Source organism: Gavialis gangeticus, unplaced genomic scaffold (assembly GCF_001723915.1).
Source record: "Gavialis gangeticus isolate Ggan-Ray unplaced genomic scaffold, GavGan_comp1, whole genome shotgun sequence".
Lineage (NCBI taxonomy): Eukaryota > Metazoa > Chordata > Crocodylia > Gavialidae > Gavialis > Gavialis gangeticus.
The window spans coordinates 36,847,637-36,868,729 of record NW_017729028.1 but is presented as its reverse complement, the minus strand read 5'-3'; the positions used below and the strand labels follow the sequence as shown (position 1 = coordinate 36,868,729).

Here is a 21,093-nt window from a genome sequence, read left to right as displayed (position 1 = left end):
CATGAGATGCCTGTTGTAAGGTACTGTCAGTTCAAGCACCTCTCATGCTTATCTCAGCACACACCACAGATGCGCTAGATTCATGATAGGATGTAGAGGCCTAAGTCCTGTCCAGCTGCCGCTGGAGGTACCCCAGTCCAATATTTAGATGCTAAAAATGCCCACTCAGCTGCCACCTTATCCAAGAGGTGCTGACAGTTCAGAACTAAGTCTTGACAATGCCGAACAACTTAGCACCTCACTCGCACCCAAGCTCCATTGGTGTTCACGAACAAGCCACAGAGCATTTTAAGAGCACAACTACAGGATCAGGCCCAGCAAAAGATGCAGCAGAGAAGTCAGTTGCCATCCCTTTTTATCTTGCAGCACCATGATTAGAGCTCTCCTGCAGGATGTAGGAGAGTTGGGTTCATTCCCCTCATCCAACCAAGGGGGGTGGGGATTTGAACCTGCATCTCTTCCTTCTCCCTGCAAGGCTATAGGGTATTCAAGAGTACAGATGAGTCTTGCTCAGTCCCTCCTGTTGAAGGAGTTCCCATTGTACAGATAAATAGATTCAACGGGAGAGACCAACCTCCCCACCACACTAATGCCAAGGGGATTGAACATTCACAGGAGAAGTGGAAGATCACATCAATAAGTGGAAAGGATGTGATTTGAACCTGCCCGTGTTCACAAACCACAGAGCTCCAGAATAAGAAGGGGTCACCACTACCTGTCCTGCCCCTGGTTGTTTGAAAAAGGGCTGGGATAGGTCTCTACCTCCAGGGTTGTTCATCCTTTTCTGAATTAGCCATCTCCGGCCAACCCCTGCACAGGCATCCATCCCAAAGAGACAGGGTGCAAGATGCATCCTTTTCCTGAGCGTTTCCTGAGTTTAAGTAGCTCCCTGCACAGTTTACGGTGGGCTGCCCATTTTTGGCATGTAATGCATTGTACAGGAAGCCTAGATGTCTACCCCGGAGCGGGTGGCTTCCATTAGACAACAAGGCACCTAACAGTTAGATGCTACGATGTTCTGCCTTTTGTGGCATAAAGCCTATGCTTCCTAGAAGTGCTGGGCAGACATGCGGATATGGCGAAACCACACTTTTTGTGCAGCTGCTTTCCAAGCCAGACGGGCTGACTCTTCCAGTACAGGCAGACAGGCAGCTGCTGTGGGCAGCGCAAATTAAACCAGCTTTCGTTTTGGCTTTCACCACAAAGTGGGTCTGGACACTACAGCTGTGCAGTTCCAGGAGCAGACGTACTCTGCTATTAAGCACAGGGGGCTGGAAGGGGCCCTGCTTTTCTTCGGCGTGGGTTTTTTTTGAACCCTGGGATCTCCCGAGGTCAAAAAACCCTCGTGCTGCAAAGTAGCAGCGTGGGGAGCGCCTGCATGTGCGGTGTCTGGCATGGCAGACGGCCCTGCGGCGCCACACACCGCACGTCTGTGCTCGTCTGGATGCAGCTGTTGGGCTTAAGGGTCAGGGAGAGGGAAAGACAGAGATACCTTTCTAGTTTTCCCTGAAGTTGCTTTGTGTCTTGTACTACAGCATCACTCTTCATGAAAGTAAATGCAATCAACAGCCAAAATAATTTCTCCCTCATTCTTGACATCCAGTGGGGAGGCAGGGTCTTGCCAAGATCCCGTAACAACTGTAGGAATGCTAATAATGTTATGGGCACAGTCTTTTGAAATTAGCCTCTAAGTGCCAAGTATTACTAAGACCCATGCATCAGCAGAATAGTTAACTAAATATTAATTTAGTGAAACAAACAATTCAATCAGTGCCTTTGTGTCTGATGTGCAAGCAGGAGATTTATTCTCTATAATCAGAGTTAATTCTGGAATAAGATCTTGCAGGAGATATAGTTAAAAGAATGCCTTTCAATCTGCTGAGCTGTTTGGCTTGCTCATTAACCTCTATTAAACTTACGTGACTATCTCTCAGAAAATCAATCTTCTTTTCTTCTCCTCTCAGAGACTCATCAGATAGGCTGGGGGCAGGGGGGTGGGAAAAGGGGGTGAAGTCTGGTCTCCACTGACTTTGATGGCAAACCTCCCATTGACTTTAGTGGGGCCAGGATTTCACCGAGGGTATATAAAATGCTTTAAAATGTTACAGGCACAATGATTACACAAAATAGACGCCACATGTTTTGGGGGAAAAAAAAAAGAGCATATTTTTGTCAGATCCCAAGCAGCATTTACCTGTAGCATATACTTGGCAAAGGATCTGATATATGAACTGAATAAATAAGAAATATAGTCTCCATTTCCACACATCACAATTCATAAAGGCTATCAATGGACAAAAGTGAACTTAAAAAAAAGAAAGAAGGTACTAGCATTTCCTTTGAGGAGCCGTTAAGGAACTTGAATACATCAGAATCACTGTTACAACCTGTGAACGTGAAAATGATCTAATGAGGCAGGTCCCGTCTAAGCCGATACGTGGAAAACCTTTGACTTTCACTTGAAAGGCAAAATTTTCAAAAAGCCCCAGCCCCTCACAGAGACAGAGCTTAACAAACACTAAGCTAGAAAAGAAAGGGGCAGGGGGGAAATCTTAACCCTAAATGCAACTATAAAGTGCTGCTCCAACTCCAGGCAGCTGATTAATTTCTATCACCTGTTATGCATTCGTTAATGTGGATGGGGCCCTGGGAAGTATTATAAACCATTTCATTTCACTCATCCAGAAAATTGTTTATAGAGAGAGAGAAAAGGCTACCCAGGGATTAGCAAGACAAGAATGACGCCACTCCATGCGCTGCTCCTCATCTTTTATTGACTGTTTTCAAGTCACAATTCAGCAAAACAATTAAGCACAAGCTTAACAGCATCCCCCCGGGCAGGCAGAGGAACTTCAGCATCGCTTCGGCATGTCTCTTAGTCTGGACCTGACTCAATATTATTTTACTCGTATGCTTAAATTTTAAGCATATGCTTCAGTGCTTTCCTAAACTGGGGCCTGAGGCCGCTCTCCCATTACCATTCATTTGAGTTTTGTCACTGGCCAGCGTGAACAGGATCAGACGTGAAGTTGTTCGTTAACCAATCTGCAAGTCACAGTGTTGGAGTGATGGAAGGGACAAATCTGGAATCGGTTATGGGGACCAGAAGGCTCTTTTGCTTTTACACAGGTGAGTACCTGGCTGTTTTTCAGCCAGTGTTTTACAGTGCAGGAACATGGGTGGTGGGGTGCAGGGGACTATGCTATATATACTGCACTTTTTAAAGTCTGCTTGGAATACAGGCATTACTTTGGGCTTGCAGCGTGGAGGATATGTCCAAGAAGGGATTTCAGAGAGGAGTGCGAGTCAGATAAAGACCAGACCAGACCAGACCACCTTCTTTGGCAACTTTGCTATGAGTAAAGCCAGGACAGAGTTCTGACACTAGTGCATGTTACTGCTGGATGGCTAGTGGCTACAAATGTTCAAATCTGGATTTTGATGCCTAGCAGGTGGAAACTATGTCCAGACACTTAACTGAAAGCAGCCATGTCTTCCAAGGTGCTGAACCTCCACAGCTATTATAGGTGATGTGAAGTGTCCAAACAAGGATGGCAGTGGCTGACAACAGATAACCGCACTTGAATGTTCTGGCCTGTGAGTCCTAAGGTTTCATGGCCAGCTGCTACATTTGATCATCACTTGAGATATGTTAAAAAGATTGAAACTGTGTGATTGAATTCACCATTCATTTTCGGGGGGAAATTTTCCAAATTCCCACAAGTGGGAGTTTGAGGCTCAGGCATCCAATGGAGCCTGAACACCTTGGGAAAATCCTCCTCTTTACCTTAGTTCTGGAGCATGTGGGATTTTAGTGTATGCAGGACATGGAGCAGAGCCTCAGCTGATATGATTCATGTTATTACCAACTTCACCAGGTGCCTGATCCACAGCCCAAAAGGAACAGCTACCTTGACATTGAAGCAGGCCCCAGTTGAGGGAAGGATCCAGTGCATCCGACTCCAGGAAGTGGAAAGAAAACCTTTGCTGAAATTCATTAAAGGGCCTGCAGGTATGTTCTGAAGAACAAGCGGAAGCTAAAAAATTTCAGAGACAAAAACTTAATACTTAAAATAATTATCTCCGCACAACTATTTGACATGGTGTGCGGCTGGTATATTATAGGAAAAAGTTAAGTTGTTCACACTTGTGCATTATTGCAGAGTCTAGCAGAGAGCAACAAAAGTGATCAGAGGCCTGAAAAGCATGACTTACGAGGAAAAGTTGAAAGAGCTACGGTTATTTAGTCTGGAGAAGAAATGAGTGGGGGTGGTGAGTTGGAGATTTGATCATAATAGTCTTCAAATACCTTAAGGACGATTACAGAGTGGATCAGAGATGGGCTTTTCTTTGTGGTCAATAGGGGACAGGGCTAGAAGCAATGGTCTCAAGCTGCAGCAAAGGAAACTGAGGCTGGAGATTAGGAAGAACTTCCGGACTACAAAGGTGGTCCAGCACTGGAACAGGCTACCTAGAGGAGTTGTGGAAATTGCCCTCCCTGGAAATTTTCAGGGGCAGGTTAGACAGACACTTGGGTGAGGTGGATGATCCTGGTTTGCACAGGGGGCTGGACTAGATGACCTTGTGAGATACGTTCCAGCCCTACTTACCTATGATCACTGATTTTTGTTTTGTTTTGGGGATGAAATTTGAAAACTGGTTTCAGAGTTTAAAGTTAAAGAATATCTGATATTGAGATTTGTTACGAGTTACAAACAGTTTTATACTCCCAGCTAGCATGAAACAGTGTCATACAATAAATTTATAACTTATCGCCTTACGTGAAGTGAGGAAATCATAACAACTCTACTTAAGTTTCATTATTGATGCCTTTTCCACATACAAATCCATAGAAAGCTTATTGTGATGCTGCTTTCAAAATGCAATAACTTCTAGTATTCACTGCAACCGGTGCAAAAATTTCAGAGGAAAAAAATTATTTTTCCTGAACAACTCTGCCCCTCTAACTTTCCATTGTAGAGCGTGCTGAGCTGGAAGGTTTGAATACCTGCCTTACATTGAAACTGTTGAGCAGAAATGCAAGAAACCTCAAAGACTGTTGCAGTGCTCAACAAGAAACGGAAGAAACCCAATTGTGGTAGTGGTAAACCTATGAGGGTTTTCTGTTAAAATCTCTAGCTACTATCCAACCACAAGAACTGTCAGATACCTCCCATGATACACATTAGAAGATTTTCTTTCCCTATATACAGCAAAGCTAAAATAGCCAGGATGCAAGAAGATTGATCCTTAAAGACATTTCCTCTGATTTAGTTACAAGCCAAACAGCATAATAATAATAAAAAAAAAGTGTTATAGAAAAATTGGTGTGCATTAATATAAATACCTCACCCCTTGTTTCTGTTGGTGAAAAAGGGAGAGACTCAAATGGCTGCCAGGCAATCAGGTCCTAGCGAAGACAGCAGAGCTCAGGCCTCAGTAATCAATGAAAGTGATGGCCATAGCATATAGGGAAACAGAAAATCTGCACGTTTAATAAACTTCCTGTTTCTTTCCAGGGTCCTCTACATCATGACCCACAGTACAGCCCATGCTTTGGTGTAAACTCATATGCATTAGCACATTGACTTTGCAAGGTACTGAACATCACGACTGTTTGCTTCTCCCCTCTGCTATGTATTCCACAGACAACTGTACAGAAATGGAGAAGAACAAGCAGCAGAAGGGGATAGAAGCTGTTTTTCTAGGGTTTTGGAGAAATGTGAAGGTACTGTTGGAAAAACAAAACATGAAAACAGTCTTCTGCAACAGATCTCTGGCAGATATGTATGAATTTAAGGAATTGTTTTGGAATAAATGTCTCGCCTATCTTATAATAAAACTTGAGCCGCTAATATTTAATATTAGCCCAAACAAAAACAGAAATCGAGTTAGGGCACGATTCTAAAAATGGTGGACAGCAGGGTAGATTTGACCTTAAAGACCAACTAAATCAGAGATACATAAGCTGTTGTAAGCAGCAGCTCACTTAAACAGCCCTCTTGAAAGCTAATGCATCTAGTCTATACCAGTGGTTCTCAACCTGTGGCCTGCATATGGCTCAATCGGCACACTGCTGCAGCCCATGTGACATCCTGTTAAATGAATACATAGGAAGTCAGTTGTGTGGGTGCAGCCCACATAAACGCATCAAGAGCTGCAAGTGTAGCCCATTATGGCAAATAGGTGGAGAACCACTGGTCTATACGGTGCAAATCTACTCTGCCTTCAACTTGACTTCAGACTAGCACAGCTGACGCCTTAGTTCTGCAAAATGCTTCAGTCATTTAGGAAATAGGCCCACTTGAAGGTGTCGTACTTCCAATTTAGGGAAGTCTCAAGGTGAGCAGTAGTCCAAACCAGCAAGTCAGTTCTGGGTTAAGCTTCTAAAAGATAGAGACACAACTTCCAGCCCGAGGGGACTAAGGTGGCTTTAAGCAACTTTCACACCTTGTAGTTCCAGGCTGCTCAAGAGACCTAAAAAGCTCCCAGCATAATTTTGCCATGGGAGGTTACCCTGTGTGTAGTACTGCTCAGGACCACCAGAGCTGAGGCCTGTTCCTGATGCACCTTCCTGCCACCATCACACCTTCTTGTGAGCTCCTTGCAGGACAGGCTATAGCTGCCTTCCTCAGTTCCTGGGCCAGGGGAAATTCTCTCCCAGATGGATCTACCCCTCCCTTAAGCTGCTGCAGCCTTTTTTATCCAGTGCAAAGGAGTCAAGCCCGGGTGAGGTTCTGCAAGTTTAGTGGAGGGAATATTTCTGAGCATTTTGGAAATTCCCACTGTGTTGGCTTAACTGCTCCCACTCAGTGGCAAAATCCCCATTGCTACCTGTGTAATAAAAGCAGCTAGGTCAATCCTGAGTGCTTCCAAAAAATCTATTTTCCACCTTAGTGGAAGAGGTGAAGTTAATCTGCAGTAAGATTAACCTCCTTAATCCATTCACATTCCAAAATGATCACACTGGACATTCAGATGCTAAAAGAGGAGCCTTTAGTGATAAAAGAATTGAAATGCTTTAGCTGTATTTATGTCCTGATTATATCTCATTCCCCTTACAGATAATAATGCTTCTAAATTTTTTAATAGTGAAAGAGAGACCAAGGGCATGAGACAGACATTTTTTTTTAACAATATTCCCTTCCCGATAAGCAACACGAAGATGTTTCTTTTTATAGACATCTTTACATTCCAGGTTTATTCAAGAGACATTACTTACAGGCACATAGACTGCAGGTTTATGTTCCGTAGATCTTAAAAATGGTAAAACACTGGGAGAATGAATCAGTAATAACCCTAGCAAACAATGACAATGAGGCTAAAAAAAAAAAGAGAGAGATTTCTTCTTGTAATATCAAAGTCCTGGATGTTTAAATCCAAAAATCTTTAATATTGAACTAAGCCATTTACACCTAGAGCATTTGGTACAATGAAAGTCCATTAAAAAAGTCCACACAACACAAGATGCGTAGAGCAGCAATTTACCTATACTTGATTTCTGTGACATGGATGGCAAGACATAGAAGTATCTGTACACCTGAAAAACGTCACATTGATGGACAAAGGAATCTTGTGCTTCAGTATTTTGATTGGAAAGTTTCTTTATCCAGCATGAAGTCTGCAAATCTCTGCTGGAGCTCCTTCTCTCGCTCCTGCTGGCGCTGCACATCTTCCTTTAGACACTAATGCGGAAACAGAACGAATGGCTGGTCAGTTCTCCTCCAAGTTGGGCTAGCATAACCTGGACTAACTTGCACTACATTTGGTGCCCTGGAGAGTCAAGATCAATGGCTGAGATAGAAGAACTATTGGGTTTGTTTAGAGAGACAGGAACTGCTGTGCTGGATCAGAGCCAGGGACCCTTAGATCCAGGATCCTGTTACCAACAATGACCAGCAGTGGATGTTCCACAGGAAGGTGCTGGAAATTCCTGCTAGTCAGATGTGGGATCCTCTTCCTGCTTCATTAGGTCACCTCCTAATCCCTACCTGGATTCGTTTAAGAATTCAATCATGACTGTATTATCCAATCTCTTTCTGAATTCTGCTAAAGTTATGCACTATGAATTCTACAGTTCAGTGAATGAATTCTGCAATTCAACAATGGGTTGTATAAAGCTTTCCTTCTACGAGTTTTGCAACTGTTAGTGAAATCAGATCATAAGACAGCCTGTTCTCATTCCAGTTCACACAGCTCAAAATATCTCTTGAATACTGACTCCTACATACTCTGCATGTATATGGCATCTATTCATCAGCGAGTGATGATGGATACAGCAGTTATTCTACTGGCTGGTGATGCATTTTGTCTTGTGGCTGTAAAGACCCATATTAGACTAACAGGTCCTGCCACAATGGTCACAGATGTACACGGCATTAGGGGCTACTGTACTGACCGGCTGTTTCCTTCACTCACGTTTCTGTTGCAATTTGAGTGAGCATTTTTCGTCATGATGTTGGACTGCATCTATCTATCCTAGACAATGGCAAAAATGTCTAATGGTCACCACGTCCTATAAGGCTGGTTAAACATTAGCCCACAATGACACTGGAGCTGCTCCAAACTGTAGGGATTGTCAGTGACTAAAACTTAACTAGCAGGAGCACCCAGGTCCAGAGCAGAGCCATTCAAGAAGAGGAAGGAGTCTAGCCACTCAAGCATGACAGTAAGTCATGCTAGCAACAGTTTCCTTCAGACATCAAAATCTGGTCATTTAAGCACCACAGAAAAAAAAAGGGGTATTTCTGATGATGGGACATGACCTGTTTAAATAAATCAATGATGCATTTGAGACTTCAAGACCACACAGTCTGCAGATTTTGGACAAAACAATTTAGAAAGGCTGCAGAAAGCTTGCAGCTTGTTGAGTAAAGCTTTCTGTTTAGATATGTAAATACATCCAGTGATCGGAAATGGTCTTAAATGGGCCCACTGACAATGCTTAACAAAACTGGGGGCAATTAGAGAATGATCTATAGTTTAGCACCAGCTGTTTAAAGCATGGTACAGAAAAGTAACTCCATACATGAGAGATGTATTGGTGATGATCCACCTTTCCTCCTTCCTAATGACTTCCATATACAGTTGGCTTTGTTGTAAAATCAAAGCAGGGTCTAATTGTTGACACTGCACACACACAGCTGGGTAGCTGAAAAAAAATCAAGCTGTGTTCTTCCTGCTTCATACATCATCTCCTACTATAAAGCATTTGGAAATAAAATCTTAGCTGATTTTTTTTCTCTAAATACAAGAGGGAGAAGAGAGTATGGCTGCTTCTCTCTTGCTTAATCAGCTCAGAATGCCACAAATCCCAATCCACCATTTTCTTATCCCTCTTTCCCACTCTTCCACAAAAGAAATCAGACAATAAGTTGAAAACTATCAGTTCGGGTCATTTGGTAGATCAGCTTTTGAAGCTAGCCAATGAACCTAGAAGCCAATTTGAAAACAAATCCCCAAAATGAGGCCCCTGCTACACATTACATATATTGCACAATTAGCTGGTTAAATGTGCAAGAAGTTTAGGCCAGCCACATGTGCAAACTAATTAACACACAATAAAAAATGTCTATCTTGGCTATAAACAGAGACAACTAGCTACAAAGTTAGTGCTTGAAAATGCACTACAACTCTGGTTTCTACCCAGCTTTTATCTGACCGTGCAGCAGGCCCCTAAATTAATGCCAGGGTAATTTATTTCGGCTACAATCCAGAGATCAGTAGGACTTTGTCTTTTTAAATGAAAATTAAAGCCAAAGTTCAGGTGCTTTCCAATGGCCCAAGAATATCCTCTTTTTCCAAACTGTCACTGTAAAGCTGCTTTTGCCAGACATCCTTTCCTACCGGAAACAATCCTCGCCAAATGTTTTTTTTTTTCAGTTTCTAGCATTAACTGAAGCAGTTACCTAATTTCTAGTAAGATGCACTAACAGTAAAATACCCATTCTGTCATGGGTTATTCTACAATTTTGCTTGGTATTGAAATGTGACTGTAACCTTAATAAGACAATAAGAAGTTTTAACATTCGGAAAAAGAACACTTATTCTCAGCTGTGTAAACTGCCCAAGCTCCACTGATGTCCATGGAGGTACGACAGTTTATGCCAGCGTTGTTATTTGTTCCGATATACCCTAATAGAAACTACAGATAATGAGGGAACATTTAACCTATGCTAAATATGTTAGGAGATTACGCACACACAAACAAGGACAAGGTTGGGCAGGAGAAGCAAAAAAACCAGATTTGCCTGAGCTTTTAATGTTCAGAGGTTCTTGGATGTGACAGTGTGGGGCAACAAAAGGAGAAGCTGTCTTAGGTATTAAGGCTGCGTGAAGCTTTAGTTGCCGATTCGATTCGGTGGAGATTCGGCCTGATTCGGTGGCTATATCTCCATATCCGAATAGAATTAGGAGATCCTTTAATCTCTCCAATTAAACCAGAACTCTCCAAATCGATTCAGAGAGATTTGGAAAGATTCAGTGATTTGGATATAGACACAGCTTTAAATGTTTTTTCTACATACCTCAAGGTACCAAGCGTGGCTGATGAACACTGAGATGCTGGGGCGGATGGAGCGTCCCACAGGAGCGCAGAGGGCTCCCCAGCATGTTTGGCAGCAGATCCATAAGTGGATCAGAAGCACTTCTGGGTCTGCTGGGGACCGTGCACACGGGGGTCCCCGGTGCCCCCCTGGCTTGGCAACTGGTGCCCTCTGAGTCTAGGTGGCACCCAGGGTCCCCCCATGGCCGATCACCGAGCCGGCGGGGGCGGGGAACATGGGGAGGTCCCCTAGTGCACTCGGCAACAGACCCAGAAATGGACCAGAAGTACTTCTGGTCTACTTCCAGGTTGGTTGCTGAGCATGTGTGCGTGTGTGTGTGTGGGGGGGTGTCCCCCACACTCCTGTGTGACGTTCCATTCTCCCCAGCACTGTGGTGTTGACGAGCTGAGCCTGGTACCTCAAGGTATGTAGAAAACACATTTAAAGCGGTGTCTATGGCCGAATCGCTGATTCTCTGAATTGGCATCAAATCTTCAGATTCGGATGAATCGAATCGGGGACAGTGATCCGAATCAATTAATTGAATCAGTGTCCCTGATTTGGGCCGAATCCAAATCTGCCCCGTTTCGCACACCCTTATTAGGTAGGGCTAAGAACTTGATACTAATTTTTAAAAGTACATCATGCAAAAAGTGAACACAGCTGAGTGGGAGCAATTGGACCCCGAGCAGCATCAACACATTTCCCCTTAGGCCCTGTGACTCTTCTCTCTCAGCCCATTAAAATTGCCTTTGGAAACTTACCTCCAATCTCCTGGGAATAGCAGCATCTTCATGCTTCTTTAGCTCTTCAAAGGTGCGAAGCTCCAGGTGAGCCTGTTCAATCTGGTCCCACAAATCATTTAACTGTTTGATGAGACCCATTGCCCGAGACTGGTAACCACCAAGCAAAATCTTCAGCTTTTTTTCCATTTTGGCAGCCCTCTTTGCTTCTGTCGTCATATGACCTCTATTTATCTGGAGAAAGGAAATCAGTGAGTGTATTATTCTTGCTGAATTGTGCTTAATATTTTAAATTTGTATAGTGCTATGCCATAACCTGAAAGATCAGAGGTTACTGGATTAAAACCCCAAAGCAAGTTTCCCCACTTAGAAACACAAGCATTGCTGGGCTCCGTTAGTCAGCAATTGTCCAAGCCCCTGTGTTGAATGGGCAACCGAACCACTGCAGGCAAATCATGGCTAGGTACCAATCCCAGTTGCATGACTGGGAGGGAAATCTTCACGCCTATTAAGAGAAAATGGAATATAAGTAGGGACCTACTGACCTTGTGATTTTTGCAGAAATCTCCACAAAAAAGCCTGATCCCCACAAAAAAAAAAAGGTGTAGGGGCCATGAAAAGGTGTGAAATTGGCAGTGAAAAAAAGAGAGCTGCAAAAACAGAAAAGGGCGGAAAGCGGTGACATCCTGAAGCACGGGGGAAGGAGATTTCTGCAGTGGAGTGTGGCAGGTCCCTCCCCCCCCCCAACATGACTGGCTAAGGGGCCCTGGTAGTCTCACCCCTTCTTGGAGATTGATCATCTGTTAATCTCTGGGGAAGGACGGGACTTCCAGGGCCCCTCAGCCAATCAGAGGCATGAGGGCCCTGCCACACTCTGATGCAATAATAGTGCCCAGCACCATGCTCGAATTGCAAAATCAGGGTGTAGCCACCCCCAATTTGGTAGGTCCCTAAATATAAGAGACCAGTAATCTCCTTACTGTTTCATATATCTGCACAGCCAACGCTTTCAGCTTGCCCTCTGCATTACTAAAAACAAAACAACAAAACAAAAGACCCCCCCCTCAACAAAATCCCCAATGAGGAGCCTTAGAGCAGCTTCCTTAGAAGCACGTGGAAATGTCAGCAACATTACCCCCACTTTACAGGGAAGTATATTGAGAAATATTGTGCTGAAATGCTGTCCAAGGGTCACATAAGAGGTGGTAGGACCAGAAGCCAAACCCAAAGCTCCCAATTAATCAAATATAGTAAATGGGGAAGGAGGCAAGATAAAAGGATGCCAAGACTTCAGAGCAACTTGATCATCTTTTGTGGCATCATCTCAATGAGTACCAACAGTGGTGCGCTAGGCTTAAACTCCTGATGGACTTCTAGCCAGGCCTGTAGCCACAACCCGCAATGGCAGGTTTCAATAAGTCCTGATACAGGCTACAAAATCCTGCCTTTGGGGAACAATGCAGGCAGAGAACCAGGCACAGTATGCTAACGTTTTCTAGGGGGAACAAAAGGCATCAGAACCTATCATGTCTCCATATCATGCCAGAGATAGCAATAAGTGAGCCACCTGCTTTTTGGAGTAAATTTAACTAGACAGTCAGAGCTTTGAAGGCTCGTTAATAGCTATTCCAATCTAACAATATCAAAGAAATCCTTTAATGTTGAATCAAGTCAACTAGTAGCACTGGGAAATCTCTCTGAACAAAATCTGGGAGAGGTGTAGCATTTCACATCTCTTCTTATGGACATATGGATTTACTTGTTGTTTTAGGCTTCTTTCATGGAAAACATCTTTTTTGCAAAGAGCATTGTACAAAAGATGCCAACTTCAATAAAGGGTGAAAGCTAAGGCCCTCAGAGGTTAGCTTCCCAGTATAAGGTGCATTAGACAGTGCAAGAGATGGGAGTAAAAGCTGCTTTAAATCAAGTAAATCACAAATATACACCTCAAAACAATAACAGCGATCAGTCATTGAGGGGCTGATTTTTTTTTAAATCATAAGCTATGTTGGTAAATGTTATATTTACCAAGCATAAGAGCATTAAAACTGATTATCCAAAATAAAGATAGTATTCACTGCTTTGTGCCAAGTTAATCCTGTGATCAGCCAATGCATTTTATTATCTAGGAAGATTATGCATAAGGAGATGGGTAAGGGGCAAAGAGGAAATGATTTTTCTCAAGTATTCTGTACAGTGTCAAATATAACCAGACACCAATATCTACACAAACTAATCACCACCACTGTGGTCACATGAGCCAGGTCTGCACAAAGCTGCAATTTTCCTCAACTCCTGCACTGCCCCAGCTTATTTATATGCTTTATTCTGGAACTAAGTTTGTGACTGAGATGGAGCAAGCCACATTACCAGCTTATGAGCTTATTTAAAAACACACTGTTAATAAGATGCATGTTACAAAGCAGGGATTCCTGAAGCATGGCCCACGAGCAACTTGTGGCCCATGAAGCATTTCTATGCAGCCTACAAAGGGACTTTTTATGGGCGGCTACTCTCGGCAGAGCTAGCCAATTGGTGAGGCTGTAGCCCTTGACTGCTTGGCAGTACCTGACCTTTGCAGCAGACCTACGATTCTCCTTACTGGAACTGGTACACATGAGACATGTAAAAGCTGCTGAACACTGCTAATTCATTTTGTGATGTGGCCACTTGCAGCCTGTCCCACCCATCAGCAGGCCCCACCACGAACAAAACTTTGGGGACCCTTGCTACAGTCACAAGAGGACTCTAAGGGTGGGAAACTGCTAAAGGTAGAGGAAGACACGAGTGTTTTTGCTATCTGGCTTGCTGATCAACGATTAAACTGAACTGGATGGCTACAGTTTTCAAGGAGCGTTTGTGATGCACCTTTAAGTGATTCCAGGGTCCCTACAATGTAGATTTCCTTTTCAACATCTGTATAAATCTGAATAAAATAGAAAGGTTCAGGGTTCATGAGGTTACTTGCTGATGCAAAGCTAAGAAGGCTTTGAACATCCATGTGATTAATATTGTTACTCCATCAACCAATGCAGCAATGTGGTAAAATGGGTCATTTTTCTGATTGCCATTATTATTTATACATTTCTAAAGATGCTTTTCATTTTAGCTCAAATACTATGTGATGGCAGCATAGGCAAGTAGACTGATGGGCTCTGACAAAACATCAGATCTCAGCCAAAAGGCCAAGTTCTACTTATACCGAAGAAGAACAGTATTATTAGGGGTTCTCTCTCCATTTTATGGATACAGTAAATGGGACAAAGAGACCACGAGAGTGCACAGTGGGAATCAGAAGTCCCTGGCATGGTCCCATAGTACTGGGCACAGGCTGGCTCCAAACAAACATTTACCCAAAGGGCCCTGACACTTGAGAGGTGCTGAAGGTGCCAGAGGTCCAAACTCAGGGCACAAAATAAAACTGGATTCTGATGAGATTTATATTAAAATATAATTCACCGAGTCATCATCCAATGGTCTAAGACCTCCAAAATGTCAAAAGGGAATTTGAAGGCTCCCTGTCAATCTGGATGTGGATTCTTATTCATATGTATATATACATCCTTAAGCTGATTGTGTTTGTGTAGCCCTAGCTCTTCTACTCTGTTCCTTCCCTAGCTAAGTTATAAGATGCTCCACTACCATAACATAACAATGTCTCTTATGGCTAAACCCCCCTCCCCCACCCCCCCAAACCTGAGACAGAAGTAATAACCTTTTTCCTCTTCCTTTCCTGGAGACAGAAATATGAATACATGCCTCCTCCACAAACTAGAAGGCTCTGGGACCCCGTAGGAAGGTCAAAGGGAGGCCTCAACATTCGTAACAAATACTGCTTATTAAAAATTGCTGACTGCTGCATTAATGCCAACAACTGCATATAACTTTAGTTCAAGCTTTGTAAAATTTTAAGGTTCAAATGCCAGGCTAAAATTCCAGGCAGTTATGGAGAGGTATGTTTAAACACTAGTATGCATTCTTTACCTAAAATTGAGAAACAGATTTCAGTAAAGTCTGACAACTGGTTCCCCCCTGAACTATCAGGAAAATTACAGATGTTTGGAGGACTTCTGTGCAAAGTGAGTTGTTTCCAGGTACATCTGGGCCAGTTTTGGTCCTGCTGCCTGATGTACCCACTATCTTTGAATGGAAGAGTGAGCATAGCCTTGAGACAAAGTGGTACATCACCACTGGATCACTGCAAGCAGCTCATCTCAGCCCCAGGCATCTTCAAACCCACAATGGGAACTTTCAGTATTCACTTGCACCTTCCCAAATTGGGCATGAACTGTTCTCTCTCAATTCTCATGTTTTTTCCTACATATGGGCAGTGCTTTTTTCATTGTAAGCTAAAGTAAGGATGCTCTCAGGGATATCATCGCTTGCAATCCTCAAAACAACAGCACACATCTTTTTTCACTACCGCAAGATCTACCAGTAAGATACAGGTGAAGGACTAAGCAGGAGGGCATGGGGGGGAGAGGCAACTGCTATATAGCCTGAAAAGGCTGCAGTCAAGGGGAGACATCTTTTTTAAGGCTGCAGTCAAGGGGAGACATGTTCTGGGGACTCAGGCTATCACCACAAAGCTCTACCAACATGAAGCAGCTTACGCTCAACACTTCCAGATGGTGGAACATGAGTCAGGAGCGAGTCAAACTGTCCCACGTAGCTGGGGTCTGCCTGTTGCTGCAAGCTCAGGGGTTTTGTCTGAACATACTTTGAAGGGACCCATTTCCATGCCAAGAAGGAACACAGGGCTGAAAAGAGCCTCCTGGGCCACTGAATCTCGTCCCCCGCATTTGCAGGCAATCGTTTACACAAAGATTCCTAAAAACCCTCGCTTCAAATGCCCACGTGCCACAGCTATAGCACACAAAACCAGGAGCACTGAAAACTCCCAAATCCATGCCACAGGCAAGGGGCAGGGGAAACAAAGACAATGGGAGAGAAATAATTAGGTAATATGTACAGGTCTCAGACAGAGGACTTTGACCCATGTTTCAAAGGAAAGCCCCTTCCCCCCAAACTCCTTTGCTATTGTGATCTGGGGAGATCTGGCTGAACACAGTCCAACTCGGCGAAGAAGAGTCTTGGGGTTAAGGTATTGGACCTGAACTGGATTTGTTTCCCAGCTCCTCCCTACACTCCCCAGTGGCTGCCAGCAGATCAACCACTCCAAGCCCCAGGTTTTTTTATCATCTTTCCTGCCACTCTTCTGTCCATCCTGCAGACTGGAAAGTCTTTGGGGTAGGGCCTATCTGCTACTTCGTTGCTGGCAAAATGGAGCCGTAACCACAGCTGGGAGAGGTCTCTGAGCTACTGTAATATGAACAATAATGGGATTAAATAGTCTTCCAGGTCAGAACAATGCAGACTTCAACCTTTAAAAGTAGACTGTGTCTATATTAACACCTGCTTAGCTATTCACCACCATGCCTCAATATGGCTTAATGCATAATTTTGGCACTTTCCTATCATGCTATAGATCACGGTTTCCTAACAGAGCTCAGATGCAAATGTCATTAGGAAAACAGAGTGCTGCTCAAGAGAGTGTCAAAGAAGACCATTAAAGATTGCATAACTCTCAACTGATGTCAAAATTAAGTCTGATTTACTCAGGCATCCTGATTTTTACAGAAAGAAAAAAAAAAAAAAATCACTCATAAATGTCCCCTGAAGCAAGCTATGGCCGTATATAATTGCATCCCAGAACTGAAATCAGATCAAATGTGCATATGAGAAAAGGCCAGTCTATGTTTTATGCTCCTATTTAATCCAATAATTAGGAGGGCCGGAGGGTGAACTACTATTTTGCGCTTTATTAAGTGGATTACATCCCACCATTGTTTATTAACACTTGTGTCAGGCTACGCCTGCCTCCTTAATAGTTTGTCCAAGACTACAACTAATAACTCAAGAGCAGTCCCAGAATGGAACATGCTGCTCAGAAGAGGGATTATTATGAACAGCCTCCAAGTTTCACAGCACATTTTGGTAGGACTGATATTTTAAATCAACTGATACAAGACTTGCAGAAAAGCAAAACAAAACAACAACAATGCTTGGAAGTAAACGGTGCCCTACCTGGTATCAATGAACAAATTTGGGATCCACTTCTTTGAAAATGGTGATCTGATTAATTAAACATTTCATATATTTTATAAGAGGAAAAAGCTGACCGAAGTTAGATCTGACCAAGTAGATTAGTAGTGGTTGTGACTCTAGATCCATATAGATCACAGCTCTTTCTAATGTCCTCTGGTGGGAATTATTTGCTAGAATGGCAGCATATTAATTATCCCTCTCCACCTTGACTGAGTTGGAGGCATACTTTAGAAAAGTGCCATTTTGGTGATGGCAATGCTTTAGGTTCTCTTCTTATATTTAACTTTTTTGAAGCTTTTCCCCCCTCTGTAATATTTGAAGATTCTCACTCTCCTCCCAGTTCAGGCATATCCTACAGGCATATCTCTCTATGGGCCTTTTTAACTCGTGGGGTTCCAGACTTTGTAATTAAAAACCCACAGTAAAGCACCTCTCGAGAGTGGCACAACTCTGACCCCTGGGAGAAATTTCATGGCTTCGCTAGCACAAAGCGTACACACTGTAGCAGATGAGCCTGCCGTACAAACCTAGGAATCAAAGTGTTCTTTCTGACCATGGGCTCATAACTAGCATTTGGAAGAGTTTACTGGTCCCAACTGCAGCAAGTCTTGTATGCCTAAGAAGTATTTCAGTTCCTGGTAAATCAAGGGATGTGCCTCTTTAAACACACAGACTGCTTTAACTTTCATGTAGTGTTGTCATCTCAGAAAATCCTAACCGGACTGTAATGGCCATTAGCCGAAAACAGTAACTCTGGGGAGTAATACATGCGTATTTATGACCTATGCATTGGATAATCAGGTACTAATGAGGATGAGCTCTACAGAATGACCTTCAGATAAAGCGGCTAATTCTTTCAGGTTGTCAAAAATGCTCTGTCCTTGTGATAAAGGGTGTCAAGATCATATGGAAATCCCTGTGTGTATGTATGCGGTGGGGGGCGGTTACCAAAGAAATACATTTATTTGTCTGTACTTGTATGTTATTAGTACAAGATAGAAGCCACAAGAAAAGATTGAACCTAGGAGCATTTGAAAAGAGTCAATCCTCAGCATAAAAAGAAAAGCAGAATGGCAGCAAATCTCTACATCAGTAGCAATTCAGGCCTATGCAATGTGCATTCTAGGATACCTGGGAGAGGGCAGGACAGCTGCAATATCCTGCACTACCACAACTAAAATTTAGTACCAGTTCCACAGACAGAGGCGACCTCAGGCCACTGATCATTTTGATTCCTGACCCCTGATGCTCAGGGGTCAGAGTTTGAACATCCTTTGATGATAAAGAGCTCTGTCAAGGCTGAGTATGATTTTCTTGATTTCTATCCACATGGGTACCTAGTATGAGTTGTCCTTTCAAATTCATAAGCAAAGTTTACAAAAACAATACTCAAGTCTACAGCAATGGTTGAAAATTGAACAAGGTTGACTCAACATAGCACCTCTCAAACATTAAAGCCTATAAGAATGTCAGCCCTTAATAAGGAAGCAGCATGACCCAACAGGCTAAATATGTAAATTGAGAACATCTACATTCCTGGGATGGTCAGTGGTAGGCAACATGACTTCCTCCCCAAGACGACCTCTCTGTGCCCCCAGCTGTTTTACAGCACTTAAGTAATACTTCCTGCACAAGGATCTCAATAAGTTAATGTTCATATACTGCGTGGTATGTTCGAAAGCACTCTGAAATTAGTGGGCATTTGTACATGTTTGTGCCACAGTGCCGGGAGCTTTTAAAAGTGCCCAACACTGTGGTGCATGCAGTTGTATAAGTGGCGAGACATGCGTCAGCGTTGAGCATGTGGTGGCAGCGCACTTTTGAACTAAACACATCCAAGGTGTTTTAGTTCAAAAGCGCATCGCCGCCATTTTCTGCAAGCTGACGTGCATTTCGCCGCTTATACAACTGCATGCGACACAGCGCAGTGCGTGCTAGCTCACGTGCGGAGCAGACTCAATTAACTGAGTCTGCTCTGCCATGCCGGATCTCTGGCACATTGGAGCACAAAAATGTATGTGTACAAATGCCCAGTATTTCTAGCCAGTTTCCAAAACTTGCTTGACTAGCAGTTTGGGAAAAAATACCAGTAAAGTCTTAGAGAGCTGCTTCTTTTGAAACAGAACCGGATTTGCCTCTCCCTGGGTACACTCCTTGCCCCCAAACTGATCTGGGCTCTCATGGATCTGCACAGACCAGGGCAGGATGGTGGCACAGAGAGCTGATGACTGCAAGGTTTTGGCTTCGAGGGAATGACAAGAATACGTCTCAAATCTTCAACTTCAGCTGGAGTCTGGTGGGCAACTGAGAAAGTTTCCAGGCTTGTAACATGCAAGGAGACAGAGCTCCAGAAGCATCCAGCGTTCAAGACTTCAGCCGTTCAAATGCTGAACAGGAAGGACTGTTGCCTTTGTTGCGTTATAAAGAGAAGCAATAAGAGTACCAGTTCTGTAGCCACTTCCTGGACATGCTTTAGGAACATAAACCTGAACAGCAGCCCTGGGAGGTAGGCACAATGCCCATTTTAATAGCTGAGGAACTGACATAAAAAGAGGTTAAATCTTCTCAAAGCTGGGTATTGAACCCTTGGGGATCTCAGGACTCTGGACCCAAGACTCTGCCCTGCCAAGACATTTCCCCGTTGTGGGTAAAAACGATTTCTGGCAGCAGAATCTCTTCTTTTGACCTTTTCAGCACTCCCCAATCCACACGTGGTGATGGTGGCAGCTTCATTCCTAGCAAAAGCTTCCAGTTTCTAAACATAAGAGAATGCTGCCCATTCAGCGCTGGTTCTGTTTTTCTGAAAGGAGTTTCCATTACAGGTACAGATGGTTCCTCTGGGATTTGCCTGACACTTGTGTAGCCCACAAGAGCCTTGGAAGGAATGTGTCTATCATGCTAAGTGTCCATGGGATGATGGATTACATATAAATGGAAATTCTGCCAATTCAGCTTTACTGGGTCCTACAGGTAACTGAGTGTTTAGATTATAAACATTTGGCAGCGGAGACCTTTGATGAATTTGTGTCCTGATGTGAGATTTTTCTGCTCCTAACTATGCCTGTTCTCAGTGAAATGAACAGGAGAAACACCTTCCCCTCCCTCCTTTTTTAAAGCAAAGCACAGTCAGCCCGAAGGAAACTGGATGCAGATAGCATAACCAGGTTTGAAAGGGATTAGAAATTCATGGAGACAGGTCCACTGGAAAATCTTAAACAGAAATGTCAGGGTGTATTGTTTGGCATCAGTTAACCCAGGGGTGACCAACCTGTGCCACAGGTGTCAAAAATAGATTGGACAACTGATGCGCTAACATTAGTACTCATCCTCCTGTCTGCAGACCCTGCAGCTGGCTCCTAGTTCCCCACTCCTGTGAGGTTGGGCGGGGTTGGTAAAGACTGGGGAGGGGTCCACCAGCACAGTTGCAGATAGATAGGGCAAGAAGCAGAAAGCAAAGTAGCAAATTGAGCAGGGAGCACAGGGCTGGGAGCAGAAAAAGGAGCAGCAGATCACGACGGGGAAGGGGATCAGAGTGGCACCTAAGGACGGTGCAGGGCTAATTTGTGGTATACTTAACAAAAAGGTTTGCTTCTACTGGGTTAACCAATGATGGTTGATGCCAGGGAAGGTATGACAAGGAATGGATGACTCCAGATATGCTTTATTCATAAACTCTTCCAAGGGTGGGGGGGGGGGGG

The 21,093-nt window shown here is 43.6% G+C and overlaps 1 protein-coding gene across 1 annotated transcript in view; it reads right to left on the bottom strand.

Moving 5' to 3' along the window:
• Positions 1-6,979: 6,979 nt before the first annotated feature.
• CDC5L (cell division cycle 5 like) overlaps positions 6,980-21,093 on the bottom strand; it is a 51,989-nt gene continuing 37,875 nt past the window's right edge. The window contains exons 15-16 of the mRNA XM_019520965.1: positions 11,309-11,521; positions 6,980-7,685 (exon numbers count right to left, since the gene is read on the bottom strand). Of these exons, the coding sequence (XP_019376510.1) occupies positions 7,581-7,685; positions 11,309-11,521 (318 nt within the window). The 3' untranslated portion in view covers positions 6,980-7,580. The remainder of the gene's footprint in view (positions 7,686-11,308; positions 11,522-21,093) is intronic.